Genomic DNA, 12,671 nt, shown 5'->3' on the forward strand with positions numbered 1-12,671 from the left:
CTGGCAGTATCCCCTCCTGCGCAGCACTGGGATGCCTGTGTGCTCTGTGCCCACAATGTGTCACTAGCATGGAGACTGCTCTTTCTCAGTGTGCATAAAAATTCAGTGCAGATGGTGCGATTTTCAAAAGTATCCATGCTGGCCCATTGTTGCTCCTTCAAAAGTTAATAGTAAATTTGGCAGTGGAAATCTACAGGTTAAAGCAAAGTGCTTTTAAAAATCCCGTCTAAAAATACAGTACTTTTGCCTTCAGCTTTGTTCATTCCATTATAGAAAGGAGATTAGCGCCTATAGCCTTAGCTTTATAAATCTGGATCTGTAATTCAGAGCCTTAATAAGGTTAAGTAATTTTTCTTTTTTTTTTTCCTAAGGGCCTAATCCAAAGTTGACTGAACCTGACAGGACTTTTTTGGCTGATTTGCCTGGATTCAGGCGCAGGCCCAGAGTAAAGTGAATCTTATCCATATCGGATGAATATGGAGAAGTCTGCCTGACTAGACATACAGGTTCAATGCAGGAGCGTCTTCTTCCCCACAAAGCCCTGCTGGCATTACCAATACTAGCACAGGTTGGTTTGCTGCCCGAGCTGTTGCCAGAGGCAGTCTGCACATGTGATTGTGATGGATAGGTCCACCTTTATTTTTTTTTCCCTTGATATTTTCTGGAGTAAAACACTCCTCCTCCAAGTGTGGGGAGGGTGGATTTCACGGCAGCTGTGAGATAGCAGTGAGAGCACAGGAGAGTTGCTTTGGTGTGAGCTACTGGCTAATTCCCCCAGGGCAGGCTTAGTGGCACGCAGTGGTGAAATGGGGACATGTCACTCTGTGCCTGTGGAAGGAGAAGCCTTTCAGCAATGCAGTCCTGCCCTGATCCTACCAGCACAGCTCAGAGCTGGGACGGGGCCTTTGAGCAGCAATACGGTGGGTTGTGTGCAGTTGGTGATGGTTAATCTTGGGTAACTCTTTCACTCCATCTTGAAGTGTTGAGACCATGTTGTACTGCAGGCACAAGCCTGATTTCATTTTAACTTCTGTATTAGGCTTCGAATCAATGTTGGTCTATTTTTGTCAAGGTGACATAACAGTCTTATGCTTTTTAACCTCGGCACCATCAGTCATAAGACCACACCTGAGTCTTGTTCATGCATTTGGGTCTCGAGCCCGTTGTACGCCTCCTCTGAAGACTTCAGGCAAGGGGACTCACAGAAAGAAGCATTGTGGTTTGGGTTTTTTTTTCTCTTTCCCTCTTTTTCTGGCAAGGGTAGAATAGAAGCTCTGTTGGGAGCAACGCAGCAAGTGATGTTTCAGGGCCAACAAATTCCAGTGTCGCTGCCCAGTGGGACCAAGGAGTCTATCACAGGACTAGGCTGGCGGCTCATCCGGAGAGGGAGTGCGTGGTGTGCATACCAAGAGCTGGACACGAAGCCTTTTTCTGTCCACCTCTTGCCTTCCTGCAGTATATGGGAGGACGTTTGCTCTGGGATTCAGGGAAATACCTCAAGTGTAACTCCTCCTTCCTGACTAGAGTCCCACATAAAAGTGTAGCAAATAATATATATATTATATGTACATATATATAAAAAAAAAGTATGTACACAAATGTGGACATATAAATACATATGGATTGCGCCATCTTTGGGATTACTCCAACATAGCAATCTCCAGCGCGTCTGTGTTTCAGCAGTAATGGCTTCGGCTCTCGCCTGCCCCATTTCACAAGAGTCTCTTTTCGCCCTTGTAAAGTTGCCTTTGGAAACTATCATTAGCTCTCTTACAGCTGCCGTGCGTATAATAAAGGGAAAGCTTATAGGTGTGCCTGACCCTGAAAGGACTCAGGGCACCCGTGGGGTCCCACTGGATGTGTACCACTCAGGTTCAGACCCACGAATGTGGAAGCTTTGTGATTATCTGTTGTGGTATGCTGAGGGTTTTTTTAGTCTATGCCTGCATACTTTAGCCTACCGCTCTAATTTAACTGGAGGATGAATCATGCTTGTTCATCTCAATAGCAATGAAATCATGTCGGTAATTGTGTTACCTTCCACAGATGCTTTTCTGAAGTGCCCAGAGGGAGGGGAGGTGGGACTGCCGGTGCTTCAAACCGTCAGAGAGGTCTTGGATCCTGGGCAAATGCCAGCTCCTTTGCCGTAAGAGAAGTCAACGCCTTGGGCACTGCTTCATCTCTGGAGTGGCATCTGGGGAGTGCCGGGAGGGGACCGATGCTCTGATGTGGTCTGGGTAACTGGCTTCCAGAGACACCCCGCCAGCAGGAAGGGGTCAGGCAGATGGGGAGCCGGCAGCGCCGGGTTGCAGCCCATCTCCACCAAAAAACCCATGGTGCTGCCTTAACCCGGGCAGATGGCTTGCAGAAACTTGTCCTTATGCTTGAAGGGCTGCTTGACTTTAACATTAAAATGTAATAACAGAGTGCTTCTGGATACAAGTGCTTGCCGATCAGAGTTTAGTCTGAAGCCCATGTAAAAGAGCAAGAATGTATTTTAAAGTTTAGTCAGACTTACCCCTGTGAGTGCCTAAGACTGATACAGAGTGCCTTTGGATGTACTGAAGAGCACAGATGCAGGTGGGTGTGAGGATCTCCCTCTGTCTTGCACAAATTCAAACACCCGTGACCTTGCCCTCCAGAGCGGTTCTTGGCCTTGTGCTCTAGTGTGAGTTTTCAGAGAAGTTCAGCCGTGCGTTCTGGCGTTCTATCTGACCCCGGACACGAGTCCATATTGCATCACTCTGTACCATGCTGGTGTCTGCAAGAGAGGTGGAGCCTGCTTTGGAGGCTGTGTGGCCGTAATCCATCATGCCTCATCCTAACACACAGGTGCAGAGCATTTCAAAAGGTTTGTGCTCTGCGTGTCCGTGTGGGTGGATTAGGTGAAGCAGAGAAAAGCCACGAGGCTCTGTTATATTCTGCCACGTTCCCCCTCCGCAGCCCTCTGCGGAGTCCGTAGGATGTGCTGTGGTGGGATGAGGATGTAGAATCCCCAGGAATGGTGCTGGGCTCCTGGCTGGAGAGCTGCTCAGGTACTGAGGTGCCTGTGGGATAAACCTTCCCCGTGAGGCTCCTCTGCCTCCCATGGCTGCACAAAGCAGCCGGCAAGGGCAGGCGGCTGTCTCCTCTTGTATGGCCCAGCAGTGAGTGGCGTTTCACTCGCTCATACCACTTATCCTGGGTTGGATTCTTGTATGGTTATGTCACATTTCCGCTTTTGGTTTGTTTCTGAGAAATGCAGAAGTTCAGTCTGGAGCTGTTGTGTCTGTATTTACTGTCCCTAAACATTTAAGCATGGTCAGCTTTTGAAAACAACTTCTGGTTGTTAGGACAGTGCAGAAGGGCGCCTTGCTATGTTTCATTCCTACTTTCCGGTAATTATGAATTACAAATATCTGGAGAGATCTTCATTTCTGTCCCGTTACGTTTGACTGCAAATTGCAGTATGCCTGCCACGTCGGGCTGTCTGCATGCATGCTGTGGTCTGAACGGGTTTGCACCTCAGAAGCTGACTGGAAACTAGAAGGAAGGTTTTCTTTACCCAGGAGAATGTTTTTCAAGAAAACAAGGAGTTGAAGTTATGTTTTGCAGTCCACGCGCTGTATTTCGACGTTACTTCGTGCAGTGCCTGGAAGGACAGAGCGCGTGGACTGAAATCCCACAGGGCTCAGGGGTCGCGTTGTGAAGCTGCGGGCGCATAAAGCAGCGCTTTCCGTCTTAGCCTGTCAGCCCCAAGTAGTGGTGTAAGCGGCTACGCGCTGGTTATGTGCCGGGCAGCAGCGCTGAGTCTGACCTCTGGTTCTTCGCCAGGTTCTGGCCCAAGAGGCTGCCCTCTGTAAGCTCCAGCTGTCCTGATTTTCCCCTTTAAAGTACGACACGAGTCGGAATTAGAGGAAGCCTCCGAGGCTGGACGGGAACAACAGCTCGTCCTCTTATTTCATAGAATCATGGAATCGTTTAGGTTGGAAAAGACCTTTAAGATCATCCAGTCCAACCATTAACCTACACTACCAAGTCTGCTCTAAGCCAATCAAGGGTAGACTAGACTAATTTGGCAGCAAAACTCCTGGATTTCAAACTTTTTTCTCCAGCTCGGTGCAGCTCAATCTTTTTCTGATCTCTGCTTTGTGGCTTCCTTTTTCAAAGGCCCGTAACCTGGCTTTCCATTTGTGATTTCAATATTTCCCCCTACCCTAAAGATTTGGTAGCAACTAAACAAATATCAGCAGCTCAGCCTGGGTTTTTATGTCTTAGCTCTGGTAGAATATATTGCAGGTGTCTTCTTTAGCCTGTATTTACTGCTGCCTGCTGACGCTCTGCTTTACCACTGCTTAGGAAATTTGCTTAACTCTTCCTTGATGCTGTGAGAATATGAGTTTCTGGTTATAAAAACTTACTTGACCGTAAAAATAAATGAGGTTTGGTTGTTATTAGAAAAATGTGGGGCATGTGAACCATTTTCTGTGAAAGAATTTTTAAGTGAGTTCTCTACAACCCAAGGCACATGGGACTGGAAATAGCCTTAATTCCCAAAGTGGTATGAAATCTTGGGAACAAAACATGGATGTCCCTAGTCCAAAGCCGGTGGGAATGGAATTGTGAAAATAATTATTTGCTTAGAATTTGGTAACCGAGTCTCCAAAATTTGGTGTGGAAAGAAAGATAGAAAATTGTTTCACATTTTGTGGGCCCAAAATAATTCTTAGGGCTTTTTTAAAGCAACAGTATTTTTTTTTTGCAACTCAAGAGAGTGTTTGTTTCAAGTGAAATAAAATATTTTGCTTTGGGTGTTATTAATGAATGCAAAGGAAAATGGGAAACAATACTAGCTTCACATGAGTATTTAGGGTTTTTACATGAAACTGAGACCTCCATCTGTCCTCCTCCTTATTTAATAAAAATACTGGTTTAAATCTGTTGTCCACTGTGTTTGGAGCAAGCCCTCCAACTTGAAAAACCCTCCCTCTTCAATAAGTATCTTATCAACTGTGCTATTCCGCAGGTTGTATGTCTTTCATTCTCCTCTGTTGAAGTTGCTTCATTTTGCAAAAAATAATTACAGTTTCACTGGAGCAGGAGTTGGAAATGTGTATTGCTTTGACTACCAGAGCAGGCAACAGAAACACATTTTTCACATTGTGATGGAGATTTCAGTATTTCTATGAAGTCAAATGACTTCAGCAGAAGAGGTGGAGAAAAGTCAAAACCTATTGCCTGCTTGCAAATGGCATTTGAATGCACATTTGCTCACCCCAAATGTGTTTCCAAAAGCGTGTCTAAATGGCCTTGCATGCTGAAGACTTGAAAAAGCAAAATTTTCCCTTTCAGAAATGCCGAAATTATTAATTTAGCTAATTTCAGGTTTGGGGAGTTTATTTTTAGTTGTGTATTTTTAAATTTTTTTTTAAACATTTGGCTGGATTATTACACTAGTCGCACCTATGTTTGTGGCTAGCTCCCACTGCTCTGTACCTGCTTCTTTCATGACTAAATGATTTGCATTGAGATGGGAACAGCAGGCTTTTATCAGCTTTAAACTGGACCTTTGGAATTACCAGACCTGGGAGAACCTCGAACCAAGGCATTGAAACTGGAAGCTAGTTTCTGCCACCACTACTCCTGCAAAGAAGATCCTTACTATACGCACAGCCCTTACAACACGGGGTGGTGAAACTGAAAGAGGAAAAAAAAAACCCCAAACCTCATCCTTTCAAATATAGTTTCTACATCATGAGTGAGATGATCTGAGCAGCACGAGTGGCAGGTACGTGTGAAACACCCATTCACTGGCAAAACTCCCTGGTGCAGGGAAATTGCATCAGACAGATGCTTCAGAAAAGGACCGGATCATCTGCAACTGTAATTTCATTTTTTTTACAAATGTTAAACTCAAGCGGCAGATGTATAAAGAACACCTCTTCTAGCGAGTGACGCTGAAGCAGCTCATTTTGTCATTTCTTCTGGGTCTAGACTAAACGGAGGCCGTTAAGCCGATGTGCCATAGCTGCCTGCGAGGACAAAGGCTGCCTTTCTGAGTTGGGATGAAGCCTGTTTTCCAGCGGAGGTTTGCCAGTGAAAGGCAGAACCTCAGCAGGACCTTAGAAATGCAGCCCTCAGAAAACCTCTCCGCCGTTATTGCTTCATCTAACTGCTAAAAATATTGAATGGAAAATGCAAGTATTAAGGAAATGAGGTAGATTTGGGCTTTCGGAGCTGGATGACTTCCAGTTTCATCAGCTTCCCAGAATCCTTGCTGTGAAAATGAAGAGCTCCTTGTAAATCTCAGAAACCTGTCAGTGTTTTTCCTCTCATGTGGCTGCGCTGGTTCATGGGGTATAATGCGTGGGGAGACCTGTCAACGTTAAGCAGCGAGTACAGAGCTTACGACTGCTGCGATGGCTTGAGACAAATGCTCAAATATGAGACCAAACCATGACTTTCCCAGAGAATTATCCTATGGGGCTGCCGGAGAGGAGCCACGTGGCTGAGCCTGCTGCTGTGCTGGCCCATGAGACCTGCTCTGAGGGGGACGCGTGGGGCCATCTTCTGTGGCCTTGCCAAGTGAAGAGAATTGAGAAGTCTTGTTTGGTCACGGGAGGTCCTCTTCTAAAATGGCATGTAGCCAGAGTGCCTGAGCAAGTGAGAGCAGATTAATGTCATGTTACAGGTTATGTAAAAATAGAAAATGCAAGTTTTGGATTTCACGTTGCTGGAAAGAAGTCAGGAGAAGCCAGTATCCCAGCTGCAGAAGGAGACAACAGGCGCTCTTAATGGGTTCAGTGTGCAATGTAGAGAAGCCAAAGGGCTGGAGGTTTGCCTTGGGTGGTTAAAACTGTACCCGCTCAGCAAGAGGCAGACAGTTTAAATTTAATGGCTATTACATATATAGAGACTCTCTGGGAGGACGCAGCAAGTGCAGTATGCTCTTGCATCTGCAGAAGCTCCTGCCATCTTGATGATGAGCATCATGCCTTATACAGCTAGCAGGGATTTCGGGCTTTCTGCAGCACGTCCTGTGGGGCAGAGGCTGAGAAGTGGCAGAGTGGCCGGTGATCTGATCTGCAGAGCTGGCCCTGCCTCGCAGCTTGTCCTGCCTCTGCAGCTCAGGCTCTCCATGAGGGACTGTAACCTGCTCGCTTAGTCAATGTATGTGACCGTGCTTCTGCTGGCTTGGATATAAGGAAGGTGTATTTTGAGGTATTCCCAAAGCATGCTAGGACGTGGCGGATGTTTTGGGGAGTGAGGGGAGGTTTGGAATGGGGATCTCCAAGCAGGTTCACCAAAATTCCCCTTCCAGTCGCACCTTTAGGGGTACCCCCAACAGTCAGGCCTGCCCAGAACCGAAAAGGTGTTTGCTGCATTTAAAACCGAGCCAAGAATAAACTGCGCATTTCAACCACACCATTGCAGATTCCTGGAAACAAGGCCTGCCTTCATGCTTGGAGGGCTTCCCTGCTCTGCCAGGAACCACAGGGAAGAGCAACAAGAGCTTTGGCTGTAAACTGCTGCTGAAGGCGTACTGTCATGGGTGAGCACGTACAATACCTCTCACTGTGCTCGCCTAAAGCCTTTCCAGGGCAAGCCTTTGCCCACATGCCTTAGCAGCCATTTTTGATTCTCAGAAGGGGAAAAATAAGTCTCTTCTGCTGAGCATCCCACCCAGAACAAACACTGCAGCTTAAGACAGGCGTGGGCACTGTCCTCGGCATCCAAATTTTGCTGGCCACCGGATGGCTGGTAGGCCTGCTGGGAAGGGCAGCATCATTGCAGAGGGCTTTTTGCTGGCTTGTGTTGCCATGCCGTGTTAAAGTTGAAGAGATAGGATGTATGATCTTGTGATTAAGATCCGGAGCTGGAATTCAGGAAGCTGGTGTTCAGTCTTGGCCCTGGGGGACATGGGCAAATTTCTTAACCTCTACCCCTCGCTTTCCCATCCATTCAAAAGGGGCTAATAATACTTTTTCTTATCTCTTTAGAACAGGTTGTGTCTCTGATTGTCTAGCACAATGCGTCATTGATCTTTCCACTGCAACAATGAAGTTGAGGGAGAGCTGTCTCCAGCTCCAGAGAGGCATGCAGTGGTGGTGTGGGCTGTAGAAATGCCAATGCACAACAGAGCAATCGACCACCTGATTATCACTTTTAGATCATAGATGGAGAATGAACAGGATTAAGCTAGACTCAGATTTCAGCTCACTCATAGGTTTTCATATTGATATGGGGATGCCACCACCTGTGTTACCACCCTCCCCAGTGCTCCCCCTTCCCAGGGAAATAGATGTCCAACCAGAGGGCAAAATGGATCAAGTTCCAGCCTGGCTTTCATGAAGGGGCCCCAAGACCCTCAAATGTGTTTAGTTATTTGATCCTTATCTAGGCATCTGAATGACTTTGAAAGTGGCTTTGTCTAGGTCTACAAGGTGTCTTCCATCTCAGTAAAATGGCAATGATAACACTTCCCTGCCTCAGAGCTGCTGTGAGGGTTCTGTGCAACTCTTGGGCCAATATCTAAGTTCAAAAAATGAACTGTGACCTATTTGTACTGCACAGAGCTCCCATCAGAGCTCCTTTCCTCCATCTGTGATGGTGCCTAGAGCTTGTCTGGCAGCTGAAAAGCAGAGGTGCTACAAGCTGGTATGTATTTTTAGGAAGGCATTGTCTAAGTCTGCAGATGACCCTGTGCTTTCTGATTATGTTCCTGACGGTACTTCTGACTGCAGGTTATTCCCTCAAGCAATCTCAAGGTCAGGCAAGCTGATAAGCTTTGTTAGGGCTCTGTCATTTTGGCAGCTCTGCTTTTGTTGAGGAGCTCCCAGGCTGTTAGAGGTGACGTATTGGAAAACGTTCCTTTCTGCATCTTGTTTGGCTGCAGATTTCTTGTGACAGTGACAAGGAGGTCCCCACCCCAGTGAGCACTATGGGGGACATTCATTTCTTACGTTAGTGCAGTCCTGCTGGAATCAACACATCTGGGAGGACTTTAAGACTTTGCCTTATGATGGAGGCATCCATGCTGGCCGAAGATTCCCCCTGCCCATGTGGTGTGGTGTCAGCAGGGAGTTTCTTTTCTTCTCAGCTTGGATAACACTCCAGGTGGGGTTTATCAGTCAGGCTTGCCCCGATACAGGGAAGTCCGGGACTTAACCCCCCACACCTCAGGAGAAGAGGGGATCTGCTGCCCTTCTGAAGCAGCCTTGCACGCCTCCCCGGCTTCAGCTGTGTGCTCCCAGCGCGGTGCTTTGCTGAATCAGAGCACGTCCCGTGCGGTGCGTTTTGCTGCATCATAACATCGTTACGCAATTTGACAGCTCTGGCAACCTCTGCTCCAGTGAGTCCCAGAGCTAAATGAGCGGGAGCTCTGCCAGCCAGGCTTGTGGTGTGTTTGGAAAGCCATGTGGGCGAACTTGTATAGCACCTGCCCATATTAAATGCAGTTTGGAAGAATGATGTTTGTTCCTCCCTCCCTTTTGCAAGAGATGAAGCAAAAGAAAACCCCTCCTGCATGACTTCTGTTTATTTTTTTATGATGATGAGGCTTGTCCAGTTTACAGGTTAAGCTTCTGAGGCCTGGGACGCTGCCTCCATTTGTGCTGGGGCTGCTCGAAGCACGTAGCGACTCGGTGAACAATTCTCGTTGCAGGGACTTGAAGCTGGACAACGTGCTGCTGGACTACGAGGGTCACTGCAAGCTGGCAGACTTTGGAATGTGCAAAGAGGGCATTCATGATGGCATTACCACAGCCACCTTCTGTGGTACACCAGACTACATCGCTCCAGAGGTATAGGAAACCTTTCTTTGGCCAGGAAAACTTGGTTTCAATATGAAAAGCATAGGTTAGCTTTGGAACAGCAAGTGTACTCGCTGGTATCTTCAGCTACACCTTATCTGACTGCCGGGTGCAAGGTTTCCTCCTGGATGTATGCTTGTATTATCAGTCCCTTGTGTGAGCAAAGCATGAGTAAACCTTCAGGCTGCTGTAGGCACCAAGATAAGCCTATATTTTTCTTTTGGAAATGTGAGGTGAAAAATGGAGGCACAGCTGCAAAAATCTTGAGAGGCACATACAGATACTGACCCAGTTTGATCTGAAAGGAGATTGAATTCTCCCTCATTTCCCAGTTCCTTTTTCTACCTCCTCCCATTCCCTGTCATTCTGCAATCTCACTACAAAATTAATAAACACCTCTTTAAGGAACAGCTGCCCTCCAGATGCTGCCAGATGTTCTCGCAGGGTTTCAGATCCTTCTTCAACACAATTGAATTTTTGTCTGTGGTTGGTGTTTGTGCCTTTCTCACACACTTGTGCTCCTTCCCCTCTCCAGTTGAAAGCCTTGCCGTTGGAGCCGGGTAAGCATTTCCTTCCCAGGGGCAAGGAAAAGGCGATGTCATCCCACACACATGGCTGCGCTGCCGCTTCTGAGGCTCAGCCAGTTGTGCTGAAATGCCCCTTCTCCTCTTGCTAAGACCTAGCATCATTTCTAAGGGCTTGTTTCCCATGTGACCCTGCGAGCAGCCGAGCTAGTTCAGCCCTTGTTTAAAGCATCTGATGTACCTTTGTGCTGATCTGGGGGCTCCCAGCTTGAGAGCACCTGTATATTCCTGGACATACAGCCAGCCTAGCAGAGAGCGCTGTTAGGACATAGCAAGAACTTCTGTGTTAATGTTTTCAAATCCTTTTTCCTCCCCTGCTCGGTTTAAGAATCTTCAGGTTGGTATTTCTTTCCTATCCCATCTTCAGATCCTGCAGGAGATGCTGTATGGCCCTGACGTAGACTGGTGGGCCATGGGCGTGCTGCTGTATGAGATGCTGTGTGGCCACGCACCCTTCGAGGCGGAGAACGAGGACGACCTCTTCGAGGCCATTCTGAATGACGAAGTCGTCTACCCAACGTGGCTCCAGCAGGACGCAGTGGCAATCCTCAAAGCAGTGAGTTCCTTTGGCCGTTTGTGCGCTCTCTGTCCTGGCTTTCTTCAGCCTAAATCTAGCAAAAGAAAACAGGGCTGGGATATGGGCACTCAGAAATCTCAGTTACCCTGACCCTGACCCTTTCTTTGTCTTGGATTGAAGGGTAAACAAAAAAGAAAAAATCCTGCCACACTTAGGTGTGTTTGCATAGTTATGTCCTTTATACCATTCAGCAGCCAACTTGGCAATCAAAGTGTGTGCATGTCTGTGTGTCTGGGCATTCCCCTGCTGACTTAATGACTTACAATGTACGGTCATCTTCCGGAGCAGAAGAAGCAGGTATACACAGTATTTAATCAGTAGTGACCGTATGATTTCCACGTGACTGGAGTGGCAAAGAAGTGTGGTCCTCATGATAATCCTTCGTTCTGGCTGTTGGTAATACCAGCCAACCCCCAGGGATTGCTGTGTACCTGCATACAAAGACAGGTTTTTGATTTTTATGTGTTTGGGAGGAAAAAAATGGGGCTGTACTGAGAGGGATAAACCTCTGACAATACCTGACTCAGATAGTTTTAGTTATCTGCTGAGACACATATATTGAACAATGTGACTCCTTGTCTAGCATGATTGAAAACAGACCCTGATGTATCAGTACAGCAAACAGTTTGAGGAGAGCTGTTGCTGGTTACACTTAGTCCTTGTTCTACCATGTGTTCCTGAATTTTCCCAGGAGCTCTTTTATCCCTGTGCCTCACATCTTTGCCTGTGACATGGGAATGAAGCTTTTTAAGATTTCAGGCTGCGCGTGTACAAACAGTACCTAGTGCACTGGAACTGCCTGCCTTTACTGTAATGAATCAAAAGGTGACTAAATTATGAGGGTGTTAACCTATGAATCAGGAGACCTAACTTGGCTGTTCTGCTACTGACTTCTTCCTGCCCCTGATCAAATCGCTTAATATCTCCAAGTACCCTTTTGGAGAGAGAAGGATCAGAGTATTCCTTTTCCTTGCAAAAACACTATGAACAAAGATGCATTTAAGACTGGATACTACTAAATATTGTGGTAATAGAAGATCTAAGAAATAGTTGGATAAGATACTAATTAATAGAAATTGTGGAGCACTAAAGAAATGGCGTAATGAATGATGGGACCATTTAAAGGAAAGAGGAGAGTTTGTTTTGATCAGATCTTTAGTAATGACAATCTGGAAGTTTTCTGCTGAAAGGTTTCTGTTGTATATGAACTGAGCGACTACTTTCTGTGGCTGAAAATGCATCTATTAAATTCCACAGAAATCAAGTGAGAATAAAATCCACTTCCTGAGGAGGCAAAAGGTTGTGCTTTGAAATCATAGGTTGCGCTCAGGAGTGATCGTTTGTCATGCTGAAGGCCCTCTTGGGTTTTGGAAATAACCTGCAACATACTTAAAATTTAAAAAAAAGTGAAGTTCAGGCTCATTGCAGCTTCTGGAGCAGCGTTCAGGTTGTTGGACTGGGACTCCTAAATGCCTTAGCCAATTCCTCTTCTGCAGTGACAAGTAATAGCAGAGTGGATTTGATGTAGGTATCTTGCATAAGTATGAGATGGAGGTAAAATGTGGTCAGATAGACGCTCATCATAACAGGAATTTCAGGGCATAACAAAATATGAATTGTGTTTTAGCCTCTTGATGAAATGCTTATTTTCCTGATTCTGATAGGAACCTCATGGAAACAGCCAGCGCAAGCTGCAGTCACCCCAGGCTGCTCTAGCCC

The 12,671-nt window shown here is 46.6% G+C and overlaps 1 protein-coding gene across 1 annotated transcript in view; it reads left to right on the forward strand.

Moving 5' to 3' along the window:
• The window catches only part of PRKCH (protein kinase C eta), a 119,295-nt gene that overhangs the window by 89,454 nt on the left and 17,170 nt on the right, over positions 1-12,671 (forward strand). Inside the window, exons 11-12 of the mRNA XM_075711817.1 lie at positions 9,644-9,782; positions 10,743-10,931. Of these exons, the coding sequence (XP_075567932.1) occupies positions 9,644-9,782; positions 10,743-10,931 (328 nt within the window). The remainder of the gene's footprint in view (positions 1-9,643; positions 9,783-10,742; positions 10,932-12,671) is intronic.

This window comes from Pelecanus crispus, chromosome 6 (genome assembly GCF_030463565.1).
Source record: "Pelecanus crispus isolate bPelCri1 chromosome 6, bPelCri1.pri, whole genome shotgun sequence".
Taxonomy (NCBI): Eukaryota; Metazoa; Chordata; class Aves; order Pelecaniformes; family Pelecanidae; genus Pelecanus; species Pelecanus crispus.